The sequence below is a fragment of the Taeniopygia guttata genome, chromosome Z, assembly GCF_048771995.1.
Source record: "Taeniopygia guttata chromosome Z, bTaeGut7.mat, whole genome shotgun sequence".
NCBI classification, from domain to species: Eukaryota; Metazoa; Chordata; class Aves; order Passeriformes; family Estrildidae; genus Taeniopygia; species Taeniopygia guttata.
The window spans coordinates 78,938,291-78,961,687 of record NC_133063.1 but is presented as its reverse complement, the minus strand read 5'-3'; the positions used below and the strand labels follow the sequence as shown (position 1 = coordinate 78,961,687).

Here is a 23,397-nt window from a genome sequence, read left to right as displayed (position 1 = left end):
ACTGAAGTATTAAAACACATTTTTTGGGGGTAATTTGAACGCTGATATGATCTAAAAAGGTGTTTAACAGTGGCTTCATGGTTATTGTTTGCAAACTGTTCATTCAAATTGGTTGTGTCTTCACACTGGAATTGCTTCATTTCCCTCAAACAGGTACAGATTCCTCTGGTGGCATTATGCAGTTTTGACATGCTTATAGTTGTAAGCCTGTCATTTTTTATGTTTCTGCCTAGATAAAAAAATATTACTGTGGATAACTTTTTGTCTGGAGAGCACTGTTTTGCCACTTAAACTTCATCTGCAATAATTAATAGGATCTATGCTAGAAATTTTTCTCTGTATGTTGCAAACCCACTCAATTTCAAACACCTTTCCTAGAAGACTGTGGATTAATTTATTTTACACTTCACACCAAGCATTTCCCACTCTCCCAAGTACAAAAAAAAGGGATATAGAAGGAGCATATTAAAAAAATGTGGGGCTTGTGAGCATCTCCTTTTAAAGCACAGTCTCCATTCTGCTGAACTGTCAGTGGAACTTATCTGCAGTAATTCCACAAAAAATAAAATAGATAATACTGTGAAAAAAGCATAGGTACTGGTGAATTATATTTATATCTCATATTTGAAAATGCTGCTGTAGATTCTCACTACGGATTCTTAGAAAACAGGAATAAACCTTAAGGAGTTCTATTAAACAAACAAACAAACAAACCAATCAACCCAAAACCTGACTGAATGACTACATTCTCAAATCAGACATTTATTCATGTGCCAAAGTCTGCAAAGATGTGAGGAATGTATGTTACTATTTCAATTTGCATTAAGTTATTGTCAGTCTGAATTTTCAATACAGTCTATAGAAGGGGCAATTGCTCTTCTGAGTAGAGTTGGCTTAAAACAGCTCTGGAGTAGGTGAGAATACTGCAAGTAATTCTTGGGAGATTTATGCATTCCCTGAAAATGGATTGCTTTACATTTTGCTCTAGTTGAATTCAAGAGCCTATGTGGAAATATTCCTGGCTTCACTTTTGACATCCATACTGGAAAAGCTGTTGGTAAGTTTCACTAGTTTTATTCTATTCCAAAAATTGTTTTGCATAATGTTTTTGTGCCTGCATAATGTTAACAAAAATAACATTTCATATACTAAAGTTGTTTAATTTCATTTTGGAGTTACAGTGGTGACACAAATGGCAACCAATTTTTATGTAAAATATTTCCTTTTTTTTTTTAAGTTCTACATTTTGTTGTGGTATTTTGGTCACTTGCCATCATTCGAGTTCATGATTTTGAATTTTAATCAGTAGGTTAAAAAGCTTTGCCTTCAAAAATACTGTGGGGCTTCTCTGCACATTTGTGAGTTTTTCATCTTGTCCAATACTTAGTCTAGCTCTGTTTTGATCACTTCCTGAACTTTATATGCCATTTTCTGTCATAATGGTTACATGTGTGGTTTTATTATGTGTGTAATTTCTGTTGATTAAAAAGGAACATCTCAACTCAGTTTTAAACACAGTGAAAATGAGAATCCTTGCAGTGTGTAAAGACATGATGAACTGTACTTAAAACTATCTCCTCTGCCTTTCAGACATTGATGAATGTAAGGAAATCCCAGGAATCTGTGCCAATGGAGTTTGCATCAATCAGATTGGCAGTTTCCGCTGCGAGTGCCCCACTGGATTCAGTTACAATGACCTGCTTCTGGTCTGTGAAGGTGATTTGAAATTTGGTTATTTTCCCCCCTTAAGCCCCCTTTGGTTATTCCCCTCTTAGCCCCCTTAAGTTTATCCTAAAGGGAAGAGGAACATTTTATTCATGTGGTTTTCAAAATCTAAGAGACAGACTGTGAGTTTTTATAGGGCTCGAGGTTATAAATCAGATTAAATGCTTGTCTTTATTACGGATGCACATGCACTTAATAAAATCTGTAATTGTGTTCTGTCAAGCTCCTAAATAGGTAGTCAGTGCTTTTGTTTTGTTTTATTTAAGGGAGAAAAGTTAATTCTTGTTCTTAGAACTTCTCAAAAAAAAGTATCTTGTTGTTTTTTTCCAACTTATATCACTTCTGCTACAGTTTTAGAGGCAGAGATACTCATAGAAGTTGATGAATTTTTGTGTGCTGTAAAGTCAGTAGGAGTTTTGTCATTTGTTCAAGGATTTTGTGATAACATGTGCAACCTAAAAAGTTGCAAACCATGCCACTTATTTTCTCAGCTCAAAGGCAAAGAGGAAGTTTTTTGTTAATATAAAAGTTTTTTTCAGGCAGATGTTGCAAATTTTCAAAGTTACTTTGATTCATGGCAAACCGGATTCGTGGGATCCTCTTTCATCCAAAAGGTGACATGGATGAAATGGAATTGATTTTGCTCTCTGTGTGCATTCCCAGCACACAGGGCTGGAGGTCAGGCTGCTCGAGCTTTGTGGGGGACTGAGGTTTCTTCTTGCACAGACAGACAATACAGTGTAAATCTGAGGCAGGTTTCTGATGGCTGAGCTCCTTTTTCAGATATTGACGAGTGCAGCAACGGGGACAACCTCTGCCAGAGAAATGCTGACTGCATCAACAGCCCTGGGAGCTACCGCTGCGAATGTGCTGCTGGCTTTAAACTGTCCCCCAACGGTGCCTGCATTGGTGAGAAATCAGATTTTCTCTCCTGCTTTTACCTCAGCAATGCTATGCTTGTATTTCTTTCAGCATCCTTTATTTTCTCGTGCCTTGTGCATTCTGCTGTTTCTCTTTATAGCCACGTTTCTCAGTAAAAGGAAAGAAAAGACAGAGTGATGTTTTTAAAGGATTCTAGGTATCAGGCAAATCCTGACAGCAGTTTTATCCTCAAGGTATGTAGGCAAGCACTTCCTGTAAAACGAAGTTCTCTTATGATTCAGATTTACTTACAGATATTTTTGAATCTGGTTTTAATCATAACAACGGATTGTAAAAATATTATTTGTGTGAAACAAGGATATAATGGAGGTCGATAGCGTGCACCATCTGTTTTGTGTTTCATTATAGATCGCAATGAATGTCTGGAAATTCCTAACGTTTGCAGTCATGGTTTGTGTGTGGACATGCAGGGAAGCTACCAGTGCATATGTCACAATGGCTTCAAGGCATCCCAAGATCAGACTATGTGCATGGGTATGGAGAGAAAATACTTTCCTGTATGTGTGGTTTTTTTGGCTGTGGACTCTTTCCAGCAGGGAAGATGAATCTAATTTTTCAGTAGGTTATACTGACATTAAAAAAACTGATTCAGGTATTTCTGGTTTTTTTGGTTTTTGGTGTTTTTTTTTGTTTTGTGTGAGGTTTTTTTTTTTTTTTTTTTTTTTTTGTGAATAAAGTCTGTGAAGCTGTCTTTGGAGGGGATAAATCAATTTGAGAAAAAAAACTCTGAACTAAACAATGTGTTCTGAGATAGCTCCACAGAAACATTTCCACAGAAATACATCATTGTGGCTTATTCAACAGAGAGTTTTAAGTTTTATAGAATGGATCAGGCAGTGATACAGCTTGGAGCTAAAACCACACATTTTCCAATTATTTAAATCTATTGCGTTCATGTGCCATTTAAAAAAAATAGAATCCCCCTTTTAATGTAATTTCATACTGATTTCATGTGAAAATGATGATATGATAGAGATGATATAAGAAATAAGATTGAACAATAAGAATGTTCTTCTTTTAGGTCACAATCTTCGTTCTTAATCTGTTTAGTTCTAGATGGTTTTAAAATGAAAAGGTGATGCATTTCAACTTTAAATAGATATTTAAAACTTGTTCAAATTGTAGTGCATATTCATATTTGCCTAAAGTCTTCTCATACTTAAACTAAATCACATTTGTCAGACGATTAGAGGAGGATATTTGGGAAAGTGACCTGTTTTGACAATGCAAAATTTTGAACTAGCAGGACAAAATCTCAATAGCTTCCAGCTCCCTCTGAAACTCCAAAAATTACCAAAAAAACACACAGGAGACATTGAACTTTAGTGCCTTTTAAAAATTGATATTTGCAAAAGTTTTTAAGCAGTCTTTGTAATTCTGGATGTGATATTGATATTATCCATTTACTTACATAAGTTGAATTGCATTTTTCAACAATTTTTCATGGGCTCTGGGGTAAAATATGCACATAACAATTGATCATTTCAGGGCTATGATGCTTTGTACTCAGCCCTGATCACTTGTATATGTTAAAGAAATTAAGAAATGTTACTATAGAAAACAAAAAGATGGAATGCCTTCAGATAGCTGCACATACACATTTATTTTTAAAATACACACAAAATTACATCATGTAGTGTTTTTCTCTGTGCACTGAGCAGCTGTAAAAATCCGTAGTATAAATTCAAAATGGGACAGATGAAACGAGGGACAAAAGTTTAGGGAATTGCAGTTGTGCATTGATAAAACATCACCCATACCTGGGAAAACCAGTTCCCACCTGCAGTTTGTCTCTCCTTGCAGATGTTGATGAGTGTGAACAGTATCCATGTGGAAATGGAACCTGCAAGAACACAGTTGGATCATACAACTGCCTGTGTTATCCAGGATTTGAATTAACTCGTAATAATGATTGTGTGGGTAAGAGACCTAATCCAAGCTCTTATTTTCATTGGTGCTGGCTTGGCATGCCAAGGAGGACTGTGTGTAGTTAACCAGAAGAGATGTCAGGGTGTGAAGAAAATTAATTGAGTGCAGTCGCTTCTGCTATTACCAGCCCTAGAGATTAATCCTTACTGCCATGTTTTAAACTAATTAAAAGTGTTTTTTAATTACAGCCAATTGAGATTACAATTACAGCCAATAGAATATTATCCTAAATATCTGGACTACTGGGGCAGCTTTGAGTTCACTGATGTTTTAATGCATCTCTCAACTCCTTTAGACTACTTTGGTGTTTACTGCACATCTCTGGCTGTAGGCACAGTGCACAGGCACCACCTCCAGCTGCCTCATGAATTTAAAATAATTCCTTTATTTCACCCTTTTGCTTGACTCTTGCACAGGGTGAGAAAGAAGAAGCAGACCAGCAATAAAAAAGCCAGGACAGCTGATCTGTAACCTGCCAGATCTGCTCTCCTAAAATGAGCAAAGTTATACAGAGCTGACACAGGCATTGCTAATTCACATTCCCTAAAGCACAGGGCACCCTAAACTCATCATATCTGATGAGTTTAGATGAGTTTAGCCTACTTTAATTCCTGGGCTCTTGTGATAAAGCAACCAACATCTTCTGGGCTGAGAAACAGACTCATAAATCTGGAGATCTCCCTTGCGCAGAGCATAAGCAAAGAAAAGGGGGAGGCTTTACACTCCTTCCTGCTACAGAAGGAAGATACAGCAAAGTCTGATTGTTCTTTCAGCTTCAGGAGAGAACTAACATATCTTTTAAAAAGCATTTTAATCCTCTTCTTGTCCAGGAAAGAAAAAATTTAAGTAACAGGAATGTGTTTGAAAGTACAAATTTTTCTTACAGCATGATGCTTATCCAATATCCTTTTCATTTATTCTTCCTCATCCATATTTTTCCTAATGCAGTGCTCCTTTAAGTCTGCATTACTGGAGCAACCCTTCAAAATAACAAGCGTTTTAAAGCAAAATTTTCAGAACTGCTAAGAAGGAGAATATCACCTTGTGGAAAGCAAATTGCATAGTCCAAAACTTGGATTGGCAGGGACAGGTTTTTAGGAGGAAACTCCAAGTGCATATGGATCCAGATAAAATCCAGAATACCCCATGTAACATTTTCTCCTCTGTTGGTAGAGTTGGTGTCATGCAGTCCCTTAGCAATAATTGAGTATCTCCAGGTGCAGTAACTGAGCTAATGCTAGAAGCTTGGAAATTGTAATACCCTATAAAAAAGGTGTGGTTTAATTAGAACTTGCATCTTAATGTTCGAGTGAGAGTGACTTTCCTCCAGGTGTCACCTGATTTCTTGTTGCTACAAAATGTACCTTTTCCACAGAAATGCTAAGTATTGAAACTTGTGTGTGTTCATAACATACTGTTTGTAGTATGTGGGGACTCAACTCTCACTTCTTGGGCTCAATTTTGAAATTTTAATTTTTTTTTTAATCAGATATTGATGAGTGCAGTTCCTTTGGTCAGGTGTGCAGAAATGGACGGTGCTTCAATGAAATTGGTTCTTTCAAATGTTTGTGTAATGAAGGATATGAGCTTACTCTGGATGGCAAGAATTGTGTTGGTACGTATGAAACCACATGATGTTCAAGTACTGATGAGCTGAAATAAACTAATAGCTTCCATGGAGAGGGAAGCAACACAGTCTGAATATCTAAATATCAAAATAGAATGATGGTGACTTAAATGAAAACACTTTTTTTTCAACAGTTGCTGCTCTTCAAGCAATTAATTGCCTTAGAAAAAGAAAATCAGTACAGAACCCTTCAGTGTTTTTCATGTTCTGTTACTATAAGAATTACAAGATTCTAAACCTTTCTTGATTTCCTCCATTCCCCAAAGATACCAACGAGTGTGTGGCACTGCCTGGTTCGTGCTTTCCTGGTACCTGCCAAAATTTGGAAGGATCATTCAGGTGCATCTGTCCACCAGGATACGAAGTAAAAAGTGAAAGTTGCATTGGTAAGGCAAGTTGTAACCCTTGCTCCTGAACAATTTAAGAATTTGTATGTGGTTCTGATTGAGTGGAAAGCAGTTGTACACCCCAATGGTTGTTAATGTTTCCTGACTTAAGGTGGCAGGGAATAGGTATGAAAAGTCTTTAGGAAAGAGATTTTAAAAAGGAAGGCAGAAGAATATTTTGTCCTGTATAGTACTCTATTTTGAACATTGATGTCTTCATTAATGCAAACAAAAATATTTTTTAAAAAGGAAGTATTTTATCTTTCGGTGACTTTTGAAAAAATGTAATTCATATAACAGATGTTCTCACTGTATTTATGTAATTTTTACAGAAGACAATTATTAGCAATCAATGAATGAACTAAGCATTTGGATTCAGAGGAAATGAAGTTTAAAAATCTTGATAAAATTACGATGCTTAAAGGAACAATCAGTTAAGTCAGTTTCCTCTAACAACAGTTTTCTGATTTTAACGTTTTATATAATGCCTCTCAAGTGCTGAGATTCCCAGGAGGAGAAGGAGGATACAGCAGACCTGTCATCAATTTTTATGTTCTAGTTTGTTCATAGAGATCTAATGTAAAGCCTTGAATGCCATTCAGGAGCTGAATGTCACACACTGAACTAAGATTTGCTGTGGCAGAGAGCAAGAAATAAATCCAAATTGCAAATTTCTTATCCAACAGAGCAAAATATGGGATACTGTGAGTTTTCTGGGCTTTTAATATTTGACTTACTGCCACCTAATCTGCGTGGCTGCAGGAACAGGAACTATTTTGAGCTTTTTGTCTTGAACAAAAGGATTTATTTTTCTAAGTCCCAGAGTTCTCTCAGCCACTTGTATCATGCCACCAATATTCAGTTTGCCTGCCAACTTCATGATTTCTTTTGGCAGCTGCTAGCTCCATATTAGTAGTTATGTTTGAGGTGAATTCAAATCACCCACAGTTCTAAAGTCATGAATATAAAATAATGGAAGTTTTGATTTTCAAGGAATGTTACTGTTTATGGCCACTTTAGTACCTTCTCAGAATCTATGTTTTTGAGAGCATCAGTGACTGTCAGACAGATTTTTGCCCAAACTGAATGAAAGGGGCTTGCTTGCATTCTTTTGTCATTCTGCCACTTGTCCAGAAAATCTGAAGCTAGAGCTCCTAGGAAATGCCCAGATTATCCCATGTGATTGCACTAAAACTTAGTTTAATATTTTGACAGCCCTTGTAGCAGATGTTCCCCATTAGTCTCTGTTGATGTTGTGCACAAACAGCTTGATGAGAATCCATTGCTGCTGCCTGTGATGTGAAGGTTGGCAGTGGCTGATTGCTTTGTGAGCTCAGGGTGATTATATGCAGGAGAAAACAGAAAACTGGGGCCACAGAAAGATTCTTAGCTTTCACCTACCTGTGTGGTATATTCCCTTCCACAGGGAATAAAGGGGAAAGGACTTGTTTACTTCTGCAGTCTGGCTAGTCACCTCTCCATTGTGGCCACAGAAAGAGCCTTAGCACCAAACCATTCATTGCAGTAACAATGAGCACTTCAAAAGAGCAATTTTCCTATGCAGCAGAATTGCTGAGCTGTGTATATTAACAGCTATCACAGCAGCTGGGAAATTATTTACCATTTTCTCTGAAATAACCTGACTTAGAATACCTACCTGACACAGAAAGTAGCCTGGGAAGCTACTGCAGAGTTCAGCCAAATAAATACCAGATTGTGCTGCAGTGGTTTGTCCATGTGCTGTACCTAATGGCAATTTCTGAAAGTGGGACTCAAGGTAGTATTTTGCAGAAGTTACATCACTGAATCTACTCTCCACCTGATTTCTCTTATATTGTCCAAATAATAAACATTGTATTTCCATTGTTTTCTTACCTGCTGAAAACAGGACGGTTTTCTAAAATTCAGTACAGCAGAGAACTCAGTAAATATGTGCAAAAATGGCACTGCAAATTGGAGTATCCAACATCCATGAAGGTAATTTTCATGGAGAGAGCCTTGTTCCTGCCTATACTATGATCAAGCTCAGTGTGGTTTTACTGTGAGTGCTTATATAGCCACAGGTTTCTGTGATGGCTATTCCAATATTCCTTACTGAAAGACTCAAAAGCATTGTACTTTGAAGATTATTTAAATACATCCCATAATTTATCAGATTAGAATTACCTTTAAAAATTACCATAGCAAGGCACCTTATATATTCTTTTAGGTGTTTGCAGAATAGGACAAGTTAAAATATAGTTTTGAATAATAAATATGTAAAATTAAGGGTTTCTTAATATATTTTTTTTCCTGCTTTTTCTGTTGTCTGTACAGATGGGGGATGTATACCTGATACTGTTTGAGTTGCACAATTTTACAGGCACTTGATATTTACACTAAATACTAATACTTTGGCTTATGCCTTTGATAATTATTTACTATAATATGTAATTCTATACTGTTATTAAAAGAAATTTTACCTGTCTTCTAATAGTAATAGCAATATATTATTGATTATTCAGTAGAAGAGGAATGATTTTTAATAATGAGAGTGGCAGTAAAAGTCTGCCAAATATAAATCTGGTCATGTAAATACAATTAAAGTGTCACTCTACTAATAAGTAGCTATAGTTTCAATCCCAGAATCTGACGGGCAGCATGAAAAAAATATGCCTTAATTGAAAAAACTCTCAACATACAGATTCTAAAAATTAATCTTTGGATGTTTTATAGAAATATTTTTGTTTACAGAAAAATATTGTACCTATGGGAAATGTATTCTGAAAGCATTTATTTAATGTTTATATTTTGAATATAATGAAGAACAGAGAATGCTGTTTAGAAAAGAAGGTTTGTGCCAGGGAGAAACTCTAATTTGAAGGAGTCAGTGAAACCTATAGCCTGCTTTAACTCTTGGCCACTTTGTTGGAATCTGCTCCAGCTAAACCAATGAATAAATAAATAAACAATCTTCCTTAACCAAGGGTCGTTCACAGCAGGTGAGGCTATGGTGAAGTTTCTCCATTGCTTTTTACAGATATTAACGAGTGTAACGAGGATCCCAACATCTGCCTCTTCGGGTCCTGTACCAACACCCCGGGAGGTTTCCAGTGCATCTGCCCCACGGGTTTTGTGCTGTCTGACAACGGGAGGAGGTGCTTTGGTGAGTTCATGGATAAGGAATGCAGAAACTCGCTCTAAAAGATAACAGGTACCCTGTGGAAACCCCTCCCAGTTTATATCTCCACAAAGATTGCTAAATGCCTTTTAAAAAAGTATGAAAAATACAGGTCTTAACGCTATTTCTGTCAGGGCAGGCAGTAATCATCTGACTTGGGAGAAGGCTCTAGCTCTGCATAACTGTATTTTCTTCTCCTAGATACTCGTCAGAGCTTCTGTTTCACCAACTTTGAGAATGGGAAGTGCTCAGTGCCAAAGGCTTTCAATACCACAAAGGCCAAGTGTTGCTGCAGTAAAATGCCAGGAGAAGGATGGGGTGATCCTTGTGAGCTCTGTCCAAAGGAAGAGGAAGGTACATATTTAAAGTTTGAAATCTGTTGCTGGAGGCAAAGGAGGAGGACATTTGTGTTGTGCTTTTTGTTCATTAGAAAGAGAGACCTTTCTGGCATTTGCTCTCAGTGGCTTTTTCTGGAATGATTTTTCAAGTCAGCCAAAGGAATAAAATTAAATGGAAGAAACCACAGACATAGAAAAATACTTATTTATTGGTTTTGCTCTGTACTAGTATCCTTTTTGGGTAACTTTAACCATCTGTCATGATTCTATCTCTCACTTTCTCTATTTTTTAAAGAAAATGTATCTCTACAGTTGCTTTTCAGGACCTGTGCCCATACGGTCATGGAACTATTCCTGGAATTGATGACACACGTGAAGGTAGGTATTCTTCTGAACATAAAAAGTAAATATTAGTACCTGAAGCTATACTTGGATATTATAGCATGTGACAGTTTACTCCTCACACCTGCTGGTGACAAGAGGCTGACCTGTAAAATGTGTTAAAAGAGCACTTCTTAAGTGCATGGCTTGAGACAAACATGATAGGCTGCTTAGGGTTTTTTAAATGCTTTTTTTAAGACTTGAAATGCATCAGCTGAGTGGCTGTTAATATATTCCTGCTTTTTAGATGTCAATGAATGTCTTGAAAGCCCAGGAATTTGCTCCAGTGGTCACTGCATCAATACTGATGGATCGTTCCGCTGCGAGTGCCCCATGGGCTACAACCTGGATTTCACAGGAGTGCACTGCATAGGTGTGTGCAGTTATAGGAACTGGAACTCTTGAATTTAAAACACAACGTGTCCCTGTTCTCTTCACTCTGCATTTATTCATTATGTACAGATACAGATGAATGTTCCATTGGCAACCCCTGTGGAAACGGAACATGCACTAACGTGGTTGGCAGCTTTGAGTGCAGCTGTCACGAAGGATTTGAGCCAGGCCCAATGATGAATTGTGAAGGTAACCTGTCCTCTTCATTTTTGGTTTTTTTTCCTTTGGCTGTTGTCCAATCCTCAGCATTCAACTTAATTAGCCATGTCTTTAATGCCGTAATAACTTGGAGGAATAAAAAGTTTCTATGTTTTGAAAAAGGTCATTGGAAAAGAAATCTGAATTAACTTAAGCAGAACTTTTAGTTTATCACAGAACTTCCCGCACTCAATGAGAATGCCCCATGTGGGGCATTCTCACAAATGTTATATTTGATGAATCATAATTAGTTTGCTTTCTGAAACTGACATTTCTCACCACACAAAAGTACATGAAATATGAGCATAAAATAAAAATCTGAAATAAACCTGCACTAACTTGCCATAGTAAGTTTAAGTAGTGATATAGATATAGATATAGATAGATATAGATATAGATATAGATATAGATATATAGATTAGATATAGATATAGATATAGATATAGATATAGATAATGCCATTATTCTTAAGCAGAGCATTCAATTTTCTCTAGTTACTCAAAATCTAATGGTTTAAATTACTACTTTCTGATAATTTTCGCTGAAAACAGAAGCATAGGTGTAATAAAACCTTCTCAGTGATTGTTTTGAAGTGTGGTAGATAATGACTGTTGTGTTTCTCTCTGCTCAGATATCAATGAGTGTGCTCAGAACCCCCTGTTGTGTGCTTTCCGTTGTATCAACACTTACGGTTTCTATGAGTGCACCTGCCCAGCGGGATATGAGCTAAGGGAAGACCAAAAGATGTGCAAAGGTAATGACTGATGTATAAACTTCTCCCCACTTTCCATCAGCAGCACATAACCCAAATATTTCTGTGCATCTTGCAGTCATCCCCTCAGTGGAACGTAGCAAACAGCCCAGCAGGGGATGATTTGCTTTTCAGAACTCACAAAGAAGCAGTTTTTAGTGTTTTTGTCATCTAGTGTAACCCTTGATGTGGACTGCAAAGCCAGGAATGTCACAGTGGTGGATTTCATCTTTAACATGACAAAATGGTGCAGCTCACGAGGATCAAGAAAATTGCATTTAATCATAGATTTTGGACTTTTCCTTCAGTGCTTCTACTTAGGGAAGCCTGCACGTCCTTTGCCTTGAAGTTGTCTTCAGGAATTGAAGGTACTGGAAGAAAGTTCAAAGACAAAATATATATTTTTTTTTTTTTCCAGATCTGGATGAGTGTGCTGAAGGTCTCCATGACTGTGAATCAAGAGGCATGATCTGCAAAAATCTGATTGGTACCTTCGTGTGCATTTGTCCTCCTGGGATGACCCAGAGACCTGATGGAGAAGGATGCACAGGTAGGGAAAGAGGACATCTAATGGAATATACACAACCAAAGAAAAAATATTCCTTTATATATATATAAAATCAGAAAACAATTAATGAGGGACACTTAAGATACCCAATGATGCCAAACATCTTAAACTTTCCATTTTGTTTCAATGTGAGTTCTGACTGACTAATAAGGATTACAGAATAAAAACTCCATTGCTCTACAACTAAATCCAGATGTTTTTCAGACAGTTGTTACATCTAAAAAATTAATTTGCCAAAGAAATGAGACCTCAGTTTATGGGTAGGAAAAAAGATTTTCATAAATAAAAAGTTGTATTTCCTTTAGCATTAGTATAAATAAGGTGTCACTTCCTTAAAAAATTAAGACTCCCAGGGTTCCAAAACCACCTATAAATGCCATAAAGAATGAAATATTTGAAAAATGCCATAGTTCAAAGCAATTCTCCATCCTGGAAGTAAACAAGCACCATTCCTCCATCCTTTACTCAATTAGTTGAGGGAAAGACAATAGCTATATTTTAGAAAATTGTACTTTTTCCTGGTATATAGAAAAAACCCAGGACCATTCCAAAATTCTCTGGGGAAAACAAGAAATAAACACCCATCTAAGTGAATGATTTCAATGGAAGTATTTTATAAAAATGTTCCTTCAGCAAATGAATGCGTACTCTATTTTAGAAATATTTATGATTTTTTTTTATTTCACAGAAAATAATCTTCATTAATAAGAATTTGTCCTTTCTTTTTGGTATATAATTCTGCCTTTAAAGAACCTGAGGTTTTTCTGAGGTTTATTGTAAGCATCTAAAAAATTTGTGTAGTTGCTTACAGTATGTGTGCCATTAGCTGTGGAAGAAAACACATGAAGACTGTAAACTTTCAGGAAAATAATATGTGGACTGAAATATGACTTATTGTGGAGAAATCAAGTGTATTCAGAGACTTGATGATTACAAAGTGAAGATTTATCATTCAAATCATGCATGTGTTCCAATTTTATTTAAATTTTACTTACCAGGTAAATGTTGTGACTGCAACATGCTCTGCTGTGTTTTCTTCTTGTTTAATTGCTGTGAATCAATTAAAGCTTTTGGAATGGAATAGGGTAGTTGAATAGGATAATGCTCCTTGGAAAGCCCTTTCCATGCTTAATCAGTTGATTTTCCACATCTTGAAAATATTTTCAAATGTTACATGGAATTTTTAATATACTCTATAAAGTCTGATATATTTTCTTGTAACAAATTGCTGTGGTTGTTGTCAATGTGATTATATTTTAGTTTTGTTCTTATTGTTTCTGTTACTGTTATAATTTTTATTAATGTTAATATTTTTTTTTTGTAAAGATGAAAATGAGTGTCGCTCCAAGCCGGGTGTCTGTGAAAACGGGCGTTGTGTGAATGTTGTTGGCAGCTACAGATGTGAATGTAACGAAGGATTCCTGTCAAGTCCATCAGGCATTGAGTGTCTTGGTAAATGTCTCTTTTGTACATATTTCATCTCACATTAGAGTGTAAATGCAGAGAGAAAATTAGGCTTCTGAAAGCTTAACAGCTCTCATATCTACAGAAATCAAATAATTGCACTTTTTAATCAAATAATGATACAAAATTAAATAATATTAAATATTATTAGATAATTATAGGAATTAACAGCTTGTAGTAATCAGACCTCACATAGAAGGGTGTTAATTCCATAGCACATCAATGTAGGCAAAATACAAAGATTTTTGAAGAAGGAGAATTTAGTCATCTTCAGACAATTCAAAAATAGATGCAGAGTAAAATTGAATGTTTGCTTATTCAGAATGTGATCTTAAGCACCCTACAGCAACCAGACATCTGAATTTTCTGCACCTTTAATTCAGGCACAGAATACCGTGATTTACCAGAAAATTGCAAGATCTTTTTTTTTTTTTTAGGCAGGCCTGCAAGATAAATGCTGATGAAAGTTCAATCAGCATTGGTTGATGAACAAATGCTGATTTGTTAATCAACCTGTATTTTCTTTTTAATACATTCATATTTGTCATTTGCACTACGGAATTCATCATTCCCTTTCTTGGAGTCAAACAGAACTGCAAAAATTTTTCATTGACCAGTGTTCAGGTGTACATACAGTACAGAAAGGGTGTATTTATTTATTTATGTATTCTTCCATGAAAAAAGCATCATTATTTTATACCATTACTATAATACCAGCTCCCTCTAAATTGTCATAGGGAGTGTGCTGCCTTCATGGCTAAGCAATAACATTGAAGTGTAGATGGTATTTCCTAAGGATTAGAAGCAGATCGGAAGAGAAATCTGCAGTTAACCACAGCCAATCATTAATGCCAAGGAAATACCCTGTTTGGAGGACATTATTGTTTTTCTGTATTTAATATGTAATTTTCTCATTATTTTCTGCCTTGGGAAGGTTTCTTTTGCTGCTCTTCCTTTCGGGGTTCCTGGGTTAGAAATTACAATGAAAAATGTATCTGGCAGAAGCACAGAATTTCTTCTGAATTATAGCACAAGCTTAAGTCACAGATTACATTGTTTTAAATACATTGTGCAAACCTTTATATTCCATTCACATTTAAATTCATTCCACATCTCAAACTGGGGACAAAGCATTCATGTGTTCTTCACGTCATGTCCCTAAAGACCTGCACAATATTCCTGTGTGGGAGAAGAGAAATCTTCAGTGTCTTGCAAATTACTACAGCAAATATTTTGTTTCACAGAACTGACACTTTCAGTGGGGACAGCTTTATTTGATGGAAACACTTAAGTTACCAGGTGGGCAAATGAAGTCTTTTCTAAAGCCAAAGTTTGTCTTTTGCCTAATTCTTTTAAGAAATGCACAGATTCTTCTAATCTGTAAAAGACAAGGTCAGCTGAGTATTGATACATTTACACATTCTGAGGGATCACTACTAGCTTTAAAAGAAAGAAAAATAATTTTCATTTAAAAACATAAGCATTCTCAGATCAGTAATTGAAAATGTCTCCATTTTAATCAAGAAATAAGACAGGTGACAGAGCCTATATAGAAGATAAAATCTCTTCAAGATTTAGAGTTTCTATTAGCCCTGAAAACCGGGATTTCTTTCCTCCTCAGCTGCCTGTTTGAAGGTAACCTGTAGGAGCCCCATAACTTTAAAACTTTGTTCCCCTTTCCTTATTGACAGACATTAACCAAAAAGTTTAAAAATTAAAATAGAGTTTGACAGGGTCATACCAACAATAAGGCCATACAATTCTATTTTTTCCTCAACAAAATCTAGGACTACCACTAACATAGTACTGAGTTGCATATACACTTTTAGGTTCTATGGGTTTTTTATTTAAACCACAGCAAGATAATTACAGATGATCAAATGTGTTATTTTGGCCAGTAAAACAAACAAACAAAACAAACTTCTAACCACACTCCAAATAAGTCATTCAAATGCAAACATAGCTGAAGTGGAAGCTCAGTTTTGCCCTCAGACTGTTTCACAACCAAGGGCACAACTTTCCAGCAAGCAAAAGTCTTACCCAGCTCATGCAGATACTGAACATTAGGGGTGTCTTGGATATATTTGAAATGGCAGCATATTACCAGAACACACAACAATTCTGAAAAGCTAAATCAAGAGGGACTTGATGGTAGCTAATAACCTTCTGCTGCTTGCATCTATTGACAGAGAGCCAGAATAACACACCAGATGCTTAATGGAGCAGATCTTTATCTCCTTCCCTATCCCAGCCTCTCTCCTTCTTCCTCACAGATAACCGCCGGGGGTTTTGCTTTGCTGAGGTCCTGCAGACCATGTGCCAGATGGCTTCGAGCAGCCAGAACCTTGTCACCAGGTCTGAGTGCTGCTGTGACGGGGGCCGGGGCTGGGGGAACCAGTGCAGGCTCTGCCCCCTCCCCGGAACCTCCCAGTACAAGAAACTCTGTCCACATGGATCAGGCTACACCACAGATGGAAGAGGTATTTGCAGGGATGAAAAGAGACAGAAAAGGGGAAAAGCATATGCTTGCATGCTTAAGAAAATGCATGATTGTCTTTGAAGTTCCTTTGGAGAATTTCCTGTTAAACAGCAGAGTTTGATTTTTCAAATAATGCTGAGAGACCAGAAATTAAAAACACATTTGGCAGTAGCTGCAAACAGATCAACTGGGCAGAATTTTCAGGATTAGGATTTGGTTGGAAGTACTAGCCAGTAACTAAAAGCTAGAAATGATCCCAAGGCTTTTATATTGCTGAAAACTTGGGAGACATGGCAAAGGCAACAACCGTCTCATTTAACAACGATCTCACAATGCTTTGAAGGTACTACTTCCACACAGAAAGAAGCTAATGTGTATTTTTTAATATTGGTGATAATATTTGACATGGAAGTAGTTGTAAGAAAATTTTCTTGTATGGGGTTTGTGTTTGGAGTTAGCAAAACTGGAATCTGAGTACCCAGTGAAACAGCAGGAAGGTGTTGGTGCAAAGAACAGTAATGAAATTTGAAAGATGTTTGGCTTTGGAGTCAGATCCATTTTTAAAGAGGGAGAAGGGAGAAAGTTCCTGCCAGAAGCATGATGATGAGGAGCTGCAGGAATGGAAGAGAAGAAAAAAGTAGAATCTAAAACTGAGACATGACATATTTAATAATTTCTATACAGATATTGATGAGTGTAAGGTCCTGCCAAACCTGTGCAGGAATGGGCAGTGCATTAACACCATGGGCTCCTTCCGGTGCTTTTGCAAAGCTGGCTATACCACTGACATAACTGGCACATCTTGTAATGGTAAGATTCATTAATTAATCATCAGCTGACGTTATCATGTATTTTTTTTTTTAAGTTGTTACACAGTGATGTACCAACCTTTGTGAAGCCTTGTACCAAACCACTTTTTTTTTTTTTTCCTCTTTTATCTCATGTCCTTTATTTCTTTTCCTAATATGCATTTCTGGTTTTGTGTTTCACTGGGGGAAATGGAGAAACAAGCTCTGCTGGCAGTATTCCTGCAGTAGAATGATCCCTGAATTTGTTAAAGCTGTACAACCCCTTTAAGTGACAAACCAGCTCGTTACTTCATGGTCTATATTTTTCCCACTTTTTTGTTGGTTTGCAGGTACAAGTATACCATAGTATAACAAAAAGTAAATATTTGTTGCTTAGATGAAAATACCAGTGCCACTCTCACTCTAGTGTGTTACTCCTTCAAGACAGTTTGTCGTGGTAGTGGCAGCCCCGTATAAACTCCACAGCAACAAATTCATAGAGAAAGGAATAGGACCCCTGAACAAATGTAAATAGGGGACTTTCTTCTGTGAGCATTTTTCTCTAAAATGTTGTGCTGTGTAGCAAACACCTTCCTGTCAGAGAGATGAGGACAAAAGATAACTTAATATTTTCCTCTTGTTAGATCTTGATGAGTGCTCCCAATCCCCCAGACCATGCAATTTTATCTGCAAGAACTCAGAAGGGAGCTATCAATGCTCATGTCCCCGGGGCTATGTGCTTCAGGAAGATGGAAAGACATGTAAAGGTAGGAAGGTTATAGACAGTAACTTTTAATTTGGTTACAACTTAACTTAAAAGGAATTTGTTTTGAAGTGTGGTCTTTTTATCAAATTTGATTAAATGTGCCTCTTTGTTGACTTTTAAAGACAACAACATCTCTTACTTGCAGATCTTGACGAATGTCAAACCAAACAACACAATTGTCAGTTTCTCTGTGTCAACACCCTTGGAGGCTTCACATGCAAATGTCCACCTGGTTTTACACAACATCACACAGCTTGTATTGGTAAGAAAAACACTGGTTTTCTTTCATAAGCCCTTCTGTAAGAACAACATTCTCAACTATCTCTTGTGCTCTTTATGCAAAGCAATAGTGTCAAGAGGGTAGAAAGCAGATTTTGAAAAGCAGCAATTACAGTTAAAGAAAAAATGAATCTATCCAGTCTATTCATTATTTCTATTTTCTTGGTTAGTAAAGAGTTGTACCTATTTAATACATGTTATTATGTTCTAAGTATAACCACATGGAGACAAAAGGGTGAATTATTAAAATCTCATTTAAAATGTAGTTAACCAAAACCAGACTGCATTTTCTTTTTTCAGTTGATACAGATGTCTTCAGATCTTAAGCATATGTATAAATCTTGCCAACTGAAAATGTTTTAGTTCAGCTAACACAAAAGGGCAGCATTTTTCCAATATCAGCAATTACATGCCTGGTCTTCCAAACTCATATCACAACTGAACTATCCCTAGCACTTCCAATTTATTAATTATTCCTAGCTCTGCATAAGTCTCCAGTTCATCTGGCATTTAGCAATGAAAAGGTACAAAATAAAATATTGCACCTTTGTGGATTTTGTTTTTATGTTACATGAACATGTCTAACATCATGCTACAAGATAAACCCATCTTCTCTCTCCTTTATATTTTGAAGATAACAATGAATGTGGTTCTCATCCAACCCTGTGTGGATCAAAAGGAATTTGTCAAAACACTCCTGGAAGTTTTACCTGTGAATGTCAAAGGGGATTTTCTCTGGATTCTACTGGATTAAACTGTGAAGGTAACTAGGAACAGTCAGATTTTTTTATGGTGTGAACCCTTATTTCAGTTTCTAGTGAACCATTTGATGTTAAAGACAGGGAAAACAGAATACCAGGCATAGTAAAATAATTACAAAAAGAAATTGGGAAGTATTCGACTATTTGTAAGTATAACAAAAGCATATGCAAGAATGTACTGCCTCAGTACAGAATTTTGACAGAAATGAGGATAAAAAGGTGATTGTTTAGTTGAACTCTTCAACAGTTGTTTTCAGGCTGCCATTTCTACTTAACATAGGTTTGTGCACCTAAAAGTTTAGTAGTTATGTGGGGCTTTTTTACATTTATGTCTTCAGATGTCTAAACAGAATCTCTCTACAGTTTTTATTTTGGCTAATTCTAATTACATTAGATTCTAAATTCTGTACCTAATTCTCCTTACCACAGAGATACACACTGAGAAGGTGAATTCACTGTCAGTTAAAAATGCAGGTTATATTGATGGAGCTTTATCTCTCTCTGTTGGCCCAAGGGGAAGCCTCAGTTAGGAAACCTGTATTTGAGAGCTCCAGACTTCTCAGTGGGCCTCAGTTATTGAGCAAAAAAAGAAAATAAAAGGCAGTACAAGGCCACCTGGCTGCTGAGAATTAAAAATGCAAGAGCATACATGAAGAAATTTATGACCTCTCAAAATACCAACAAGTCTGATAGAGCATTTAAAGCAGGAATTGATATTTAGAGTCTATTTCTAGATCAGCAGTCCAGAATATATGCATCTAGAAGTTTTACTAAGATTTATCTCCTGTCAGTTTACTTTGCTCTCATAAAGTACATATGTCCTGGAGTGCCTATAAAACAAAGAATTTTTATTTTTTTTTTCTACTTGACTTGCATACTGTACCTTAAAAATTAGGTTGCTTGCTTATTTCCTATAGCAGATACAATTTAAGATGTCTAAGTTTTTAGAATTTGGAGGGTGGGATGGTAGTGGCTGTAACTTTTTATTAACACTTGTCTCAGAGACTTTTAATGTGGGTTTTTATTTTCAATTGTAAAGACATCCAAATTTGACATTCAAACACTAAACTATGTTTCAGGAAACTGAAAGCTTATCTCTTAATGGTTGGTTTAAAACTCAAATTACAAAACCCCTCAAATTCTAAGCATTATGCTAAAGCAACAACATGTGGGATTACCGGGAATAGTGTTTATTCTCCAAAATAAACCAAAAGTACTGTAAAGGCTTATTTAAATTATGATTAAATTAAAATCAGATTATTGATGGAAAGAACTGGACATTAGTTGACTTCAAGGCTTTCCAGAAGAAAAATCTGCATGGTCCTTGTATCTTTCAACAGTACTCCTCTGTCATAAATCATAGAATAACAAAATACCTTCAATTGGAAGGGACCTCAAAGCCCATCCAGTGCCACCCTGCCATGGCAGGACACCTCCCACTGTCCCAGCTGCTCCAGCCCCAGTGTCCAGCCTGGCCTTGGGCACTGCCAGGGATCCAGGGGCAGCCCCAGCTGCTCTGGGCACCTGTGCCAGGGCTGCCCACCCTGCCAGGGAAAAATTCCTTCTCAATATCCAGCACAGGGCTTTGGGCTCAGCCCAGCACAGATTTGGCTTCTTGGGCTGCCAGACCACATGCCTGGGTGATAGCAAACTTGTGATCCAGCAGTGTTTGTCAGTGGGTGTAATCCTGTGTCGTGCTGTGCTTCCCTCCTGACCACGCAGATGTGGATGAATGTGATGGAAACCACAGGTGCCAGCACGGCTGTCAGAACATCCTGGGTGGATACAGATGTGGGTGCCCACAAGGATTTGTCCAGCACTACCAGTGGAATCAGTGTGTTGGTAAGGAAACAAACAGCACAGAATTTAAACAGCAAATGTATTGGAGTGTTTAAAGGGACACCACTTTCTTGCAAGGGCAAGAATGAGCAGAACAAAGAGTGTGCAACAAAAATCTTCTGTATCTGTCTCCCATTCCTTCCTTACACTTATTACTCCCAACGTAAATCAATGACAGGAAGTATCAAGAAAACACACTCAGTCTTTTGAAACTCCCTATGACAATTGGCTTTCCTAGAAAGGTCTGCATTCTGACAGGTTTCTTCTGTGAAAAATCCCCATCATTGAGTGTTCATTGAAATCCTGAAAGTATCAATGTGAATACCTCTACTGAGGAAAAAAGGCATTAAAAAACCATACCTGTCATAAAAAAAAAAAAAAAAAAACCACAAAAAAGCATAAAAAACCATTAGCAATGTAAGAATTCTACAGAATAGCATCTAAAGCAAATGGTGAGAAAATCATCAACAAAACCATTAAGGGTTTCCTTCCTAAAGACAGTCTTAAGGGCCAACATTAGTTCTTTGTGCAGGGAATGGAACAAATTAGAAAGCTCAGGAGTACTGTTTAGATTTACCTCATTCAGTCCATCACTTGAACTAAGCTATATAATAGACAAAATAAATTGTGGGATTTTTTGTTAATGAAAACCAACACACACAGAAACAATGTCACTCAGTGCTGTTCACAAGGGCCAATACAAAATATTTACATTTTCAGGTTAGTTTCTATGGTTTTCTGTCAGTGGTATCAGAGCATGACTGCGAGCACTGCCATACATTTAATTTAGGCTGAATTTACTGTCCTGATTCTATACATAAAAATTAGTTTATTCTACCAATTTTAGCATTAAGTAGCAGCACACCAGCCAGTGTCTCTGAAGTCCCAATCACCATGATCACTCCTGACTCTTCAGCAAAGAAAGCAAAGGACTGGGGCAAGAGGGACAGAATGCACAATAAACAGCTCCCACAAAATCCCAAACCAGCTTAAGTTTCTGTAAATCATAGTCCTCAAAAGAATCTCCCTCCAAGTGGCTGCAAACAAAAATGGCAAAGCATTCACCACTGATCTTGGTGAGATAAACTGAGGTGAGGAAAACCTACAGGTTTTAGAGAAATGCCTTGATGAGACAAATAAAATAACTGTGATACCAGCTACCAAAACCTGACTTTCCATCTTTCCATACCACAATCTTCCTTTCTTTTTTTTTTTTTTGTTTTGTTTTGTTTTGTTTCTGTTTTGTGGGTGTGCTTTTTTTTTGTTGTTGTTGTTGTTGTTGTTGTTGTTTGTTTTTTAGGGTTTTTTGGGGGGTTTTTTGGGTTTTTTGGGTTTTTTGTTGGTTTTTTTTTCCTGAAACCATATCAAGTCACACTGACTGAAGGTGTCATGTTTTCTATATTTTAACACCCACAAGTGAAGATGATGCTCTTTTCTCTGTCAGAAACCAAGGATGATGAGGTCAGGGATGTAGCAGAGCCCTGGGACTTGCAGATGTTCTGATTTGTTAGCTGTATGATGCCGACCTGTTGTCTCTCAGACTAGAAAACACCAATATTTTTGTGTTTTCTTACCAGATGAAAACGAATGCTCCAATCCTCACATGTGTGGCTCTGCTTCTTGCTACAACACCCTGGGAAGTTACAGGTGTGTCTGCCCATCGGGGTTCTCCTATGACCAGTTCTCCCATGCCTGCCACGATGTGAACGAGTGCTCTTCTGCCAAGAACCCCTGCAGTTATGGTTGCTCCAACACCGAGGGTGGTTACCTCTGTGGCTGCCCACCTGGCTATTACAGAGTTGGACAAGGGTGAGTTACTCCACACAGCTTTTCACCAAAGACACATTCAGAAGGTGCAGAGGTGCAAATTAAGGACAAGCTGCTAAGTCCTTTCTAGTTGCAGGTTAAATATCCAGAGACTAGAGAAAAAAAAAAAATGTCTGTACACGCAACATGACATTAATTTTAAATGTAGCATATAAATAATGTTAAACAAGGTCTGCTTTCTCCCTCAATATCAGCACATGAACTCCTTCACACGACCTGCTGAGTGGGGATTGATAATGCATAAGGATAGGTACCATGTGTACTGAGATAATTAAGGGGTTTTAGTATCACCGATCAATCCAGAACATTAAACACAAATTAACATTGTTCTGGTGCAGGGCAGGCTGGCTTTGTTTGGTTTCCCTGCAGAACTTGTAAATGAAAATTAGATCAGGCTAAAAGCATTCAGCTAGCATTTGCATTTCCCTCAGTAAGCCTCTCTAGTGTAAAGGAAATTAATGCACAGGCCTCCTGCTGAGGAAAGAGCAAGGAAGGGGATGCAGACACTGTGGCACAGATTACACACACTCCATTTAGCAGGGACAGTTCATAAAATTGCAAGGAGTAACTAAAACACATGTTTTAATTCCACAGACACTGTGTCTCAGGGATGGGATTTAACAAAGGCCAGTACCTGACACTGGATGGAGATGCTGATAAAGAGAATGCTTTGTCCCCTGAAGTGTGTTATGAGTGCAAAATCAATGGCTACTCCAAAAAAGACAGCAGGAAGAAGAGAAGTGCTAACACTGTATGTACCAGGATAAAAAAATGCTGTAATGTTTTTCGAGGTATT

The 23,397-nt window shown here is 37.1% G+C and overlaps 1 protein-coding gene across 1 annotated transcript in view; it reads left to right on the top strand.

The window, feature by feature from the left end:
* Positions 1-23,397, top strand: part of FBN2 (fibrillin 2) — a 116,322-nt gene that overhangs the window by 89,820 nt on the left and 3,105 nt on the right. Inside the window, exons 42-64 of the mRNA XM_030258070.4 lie at positions 989-1,057; positions 1,591-1,716; positions 2,509-2,634; positions 3,016-3,141; positions 4,471-4,587; positions 6,086-6,211; positions 6,490-6,609; positions 9,629-9,754; positions 9,971-10,123; positions 10,420-10,485; positions 10,736-10,861; positions 10,951-11,070; positions 11,711-11,833; positions 12,249-12,380; positions 13,725-13,850; positions 16,136-16,342; positions 17,026-17,151; positions 17,774-17,896; positions 18,041-18,157; positions 18,809-18,937; positions 20,658-20,777; positions 22,352-22,583; positions 23,196-23,352. Coding sequence (XP_030113930.4) covers positions 989-1,057; positions 1,591-1,716; positions 2,509-2,634; positions 3,016-3,141; positions 4,471-4,587; positions 6,086-6,211; positions 6,490-6,609; positions 9,629-9,754; positions 9,971-10,123; positions 10,420-10,485; positions 10,736-10,861; positions 10,951-11,070; positions 11,711-11,833; positions 12,249-12,380; positions 13,725-13,850; positions 16,136-16,342; positions 17,026-17,151; positions 17,774-17,896; positions 18,041-18,157; positions 18,809-18,937; positions 20,658-20,777; positions 22,352-22,583; positions 23,196-23,352 — 2,993 coding nt within the window. The remainder of the gene's footprint in view (positions 1-988; positions 1,058-1,590; positions 1,717-2,508; positions 2,635-3,015; positions 3,142-4,470; positions 4,588-6,085; positions 6,212-6,489; positions 6,610-9,628; positions 9,755-9,970; positions 10,124-10,419; positions 10,486-10,735; positions 10,862-10,950; positions 11,071-11,710; positions 11,834-12,248; positions 12,381-13,724; positions 13,851-16,135; positions 16,343-17,025; positions 17,152-17,773; positions 17,897-18,040; positions 18,158-18,808; positions 18,938-20,657; positions 20,778-22,351; positions 22,584-23,195; positions 23,353-23,397) is intronic.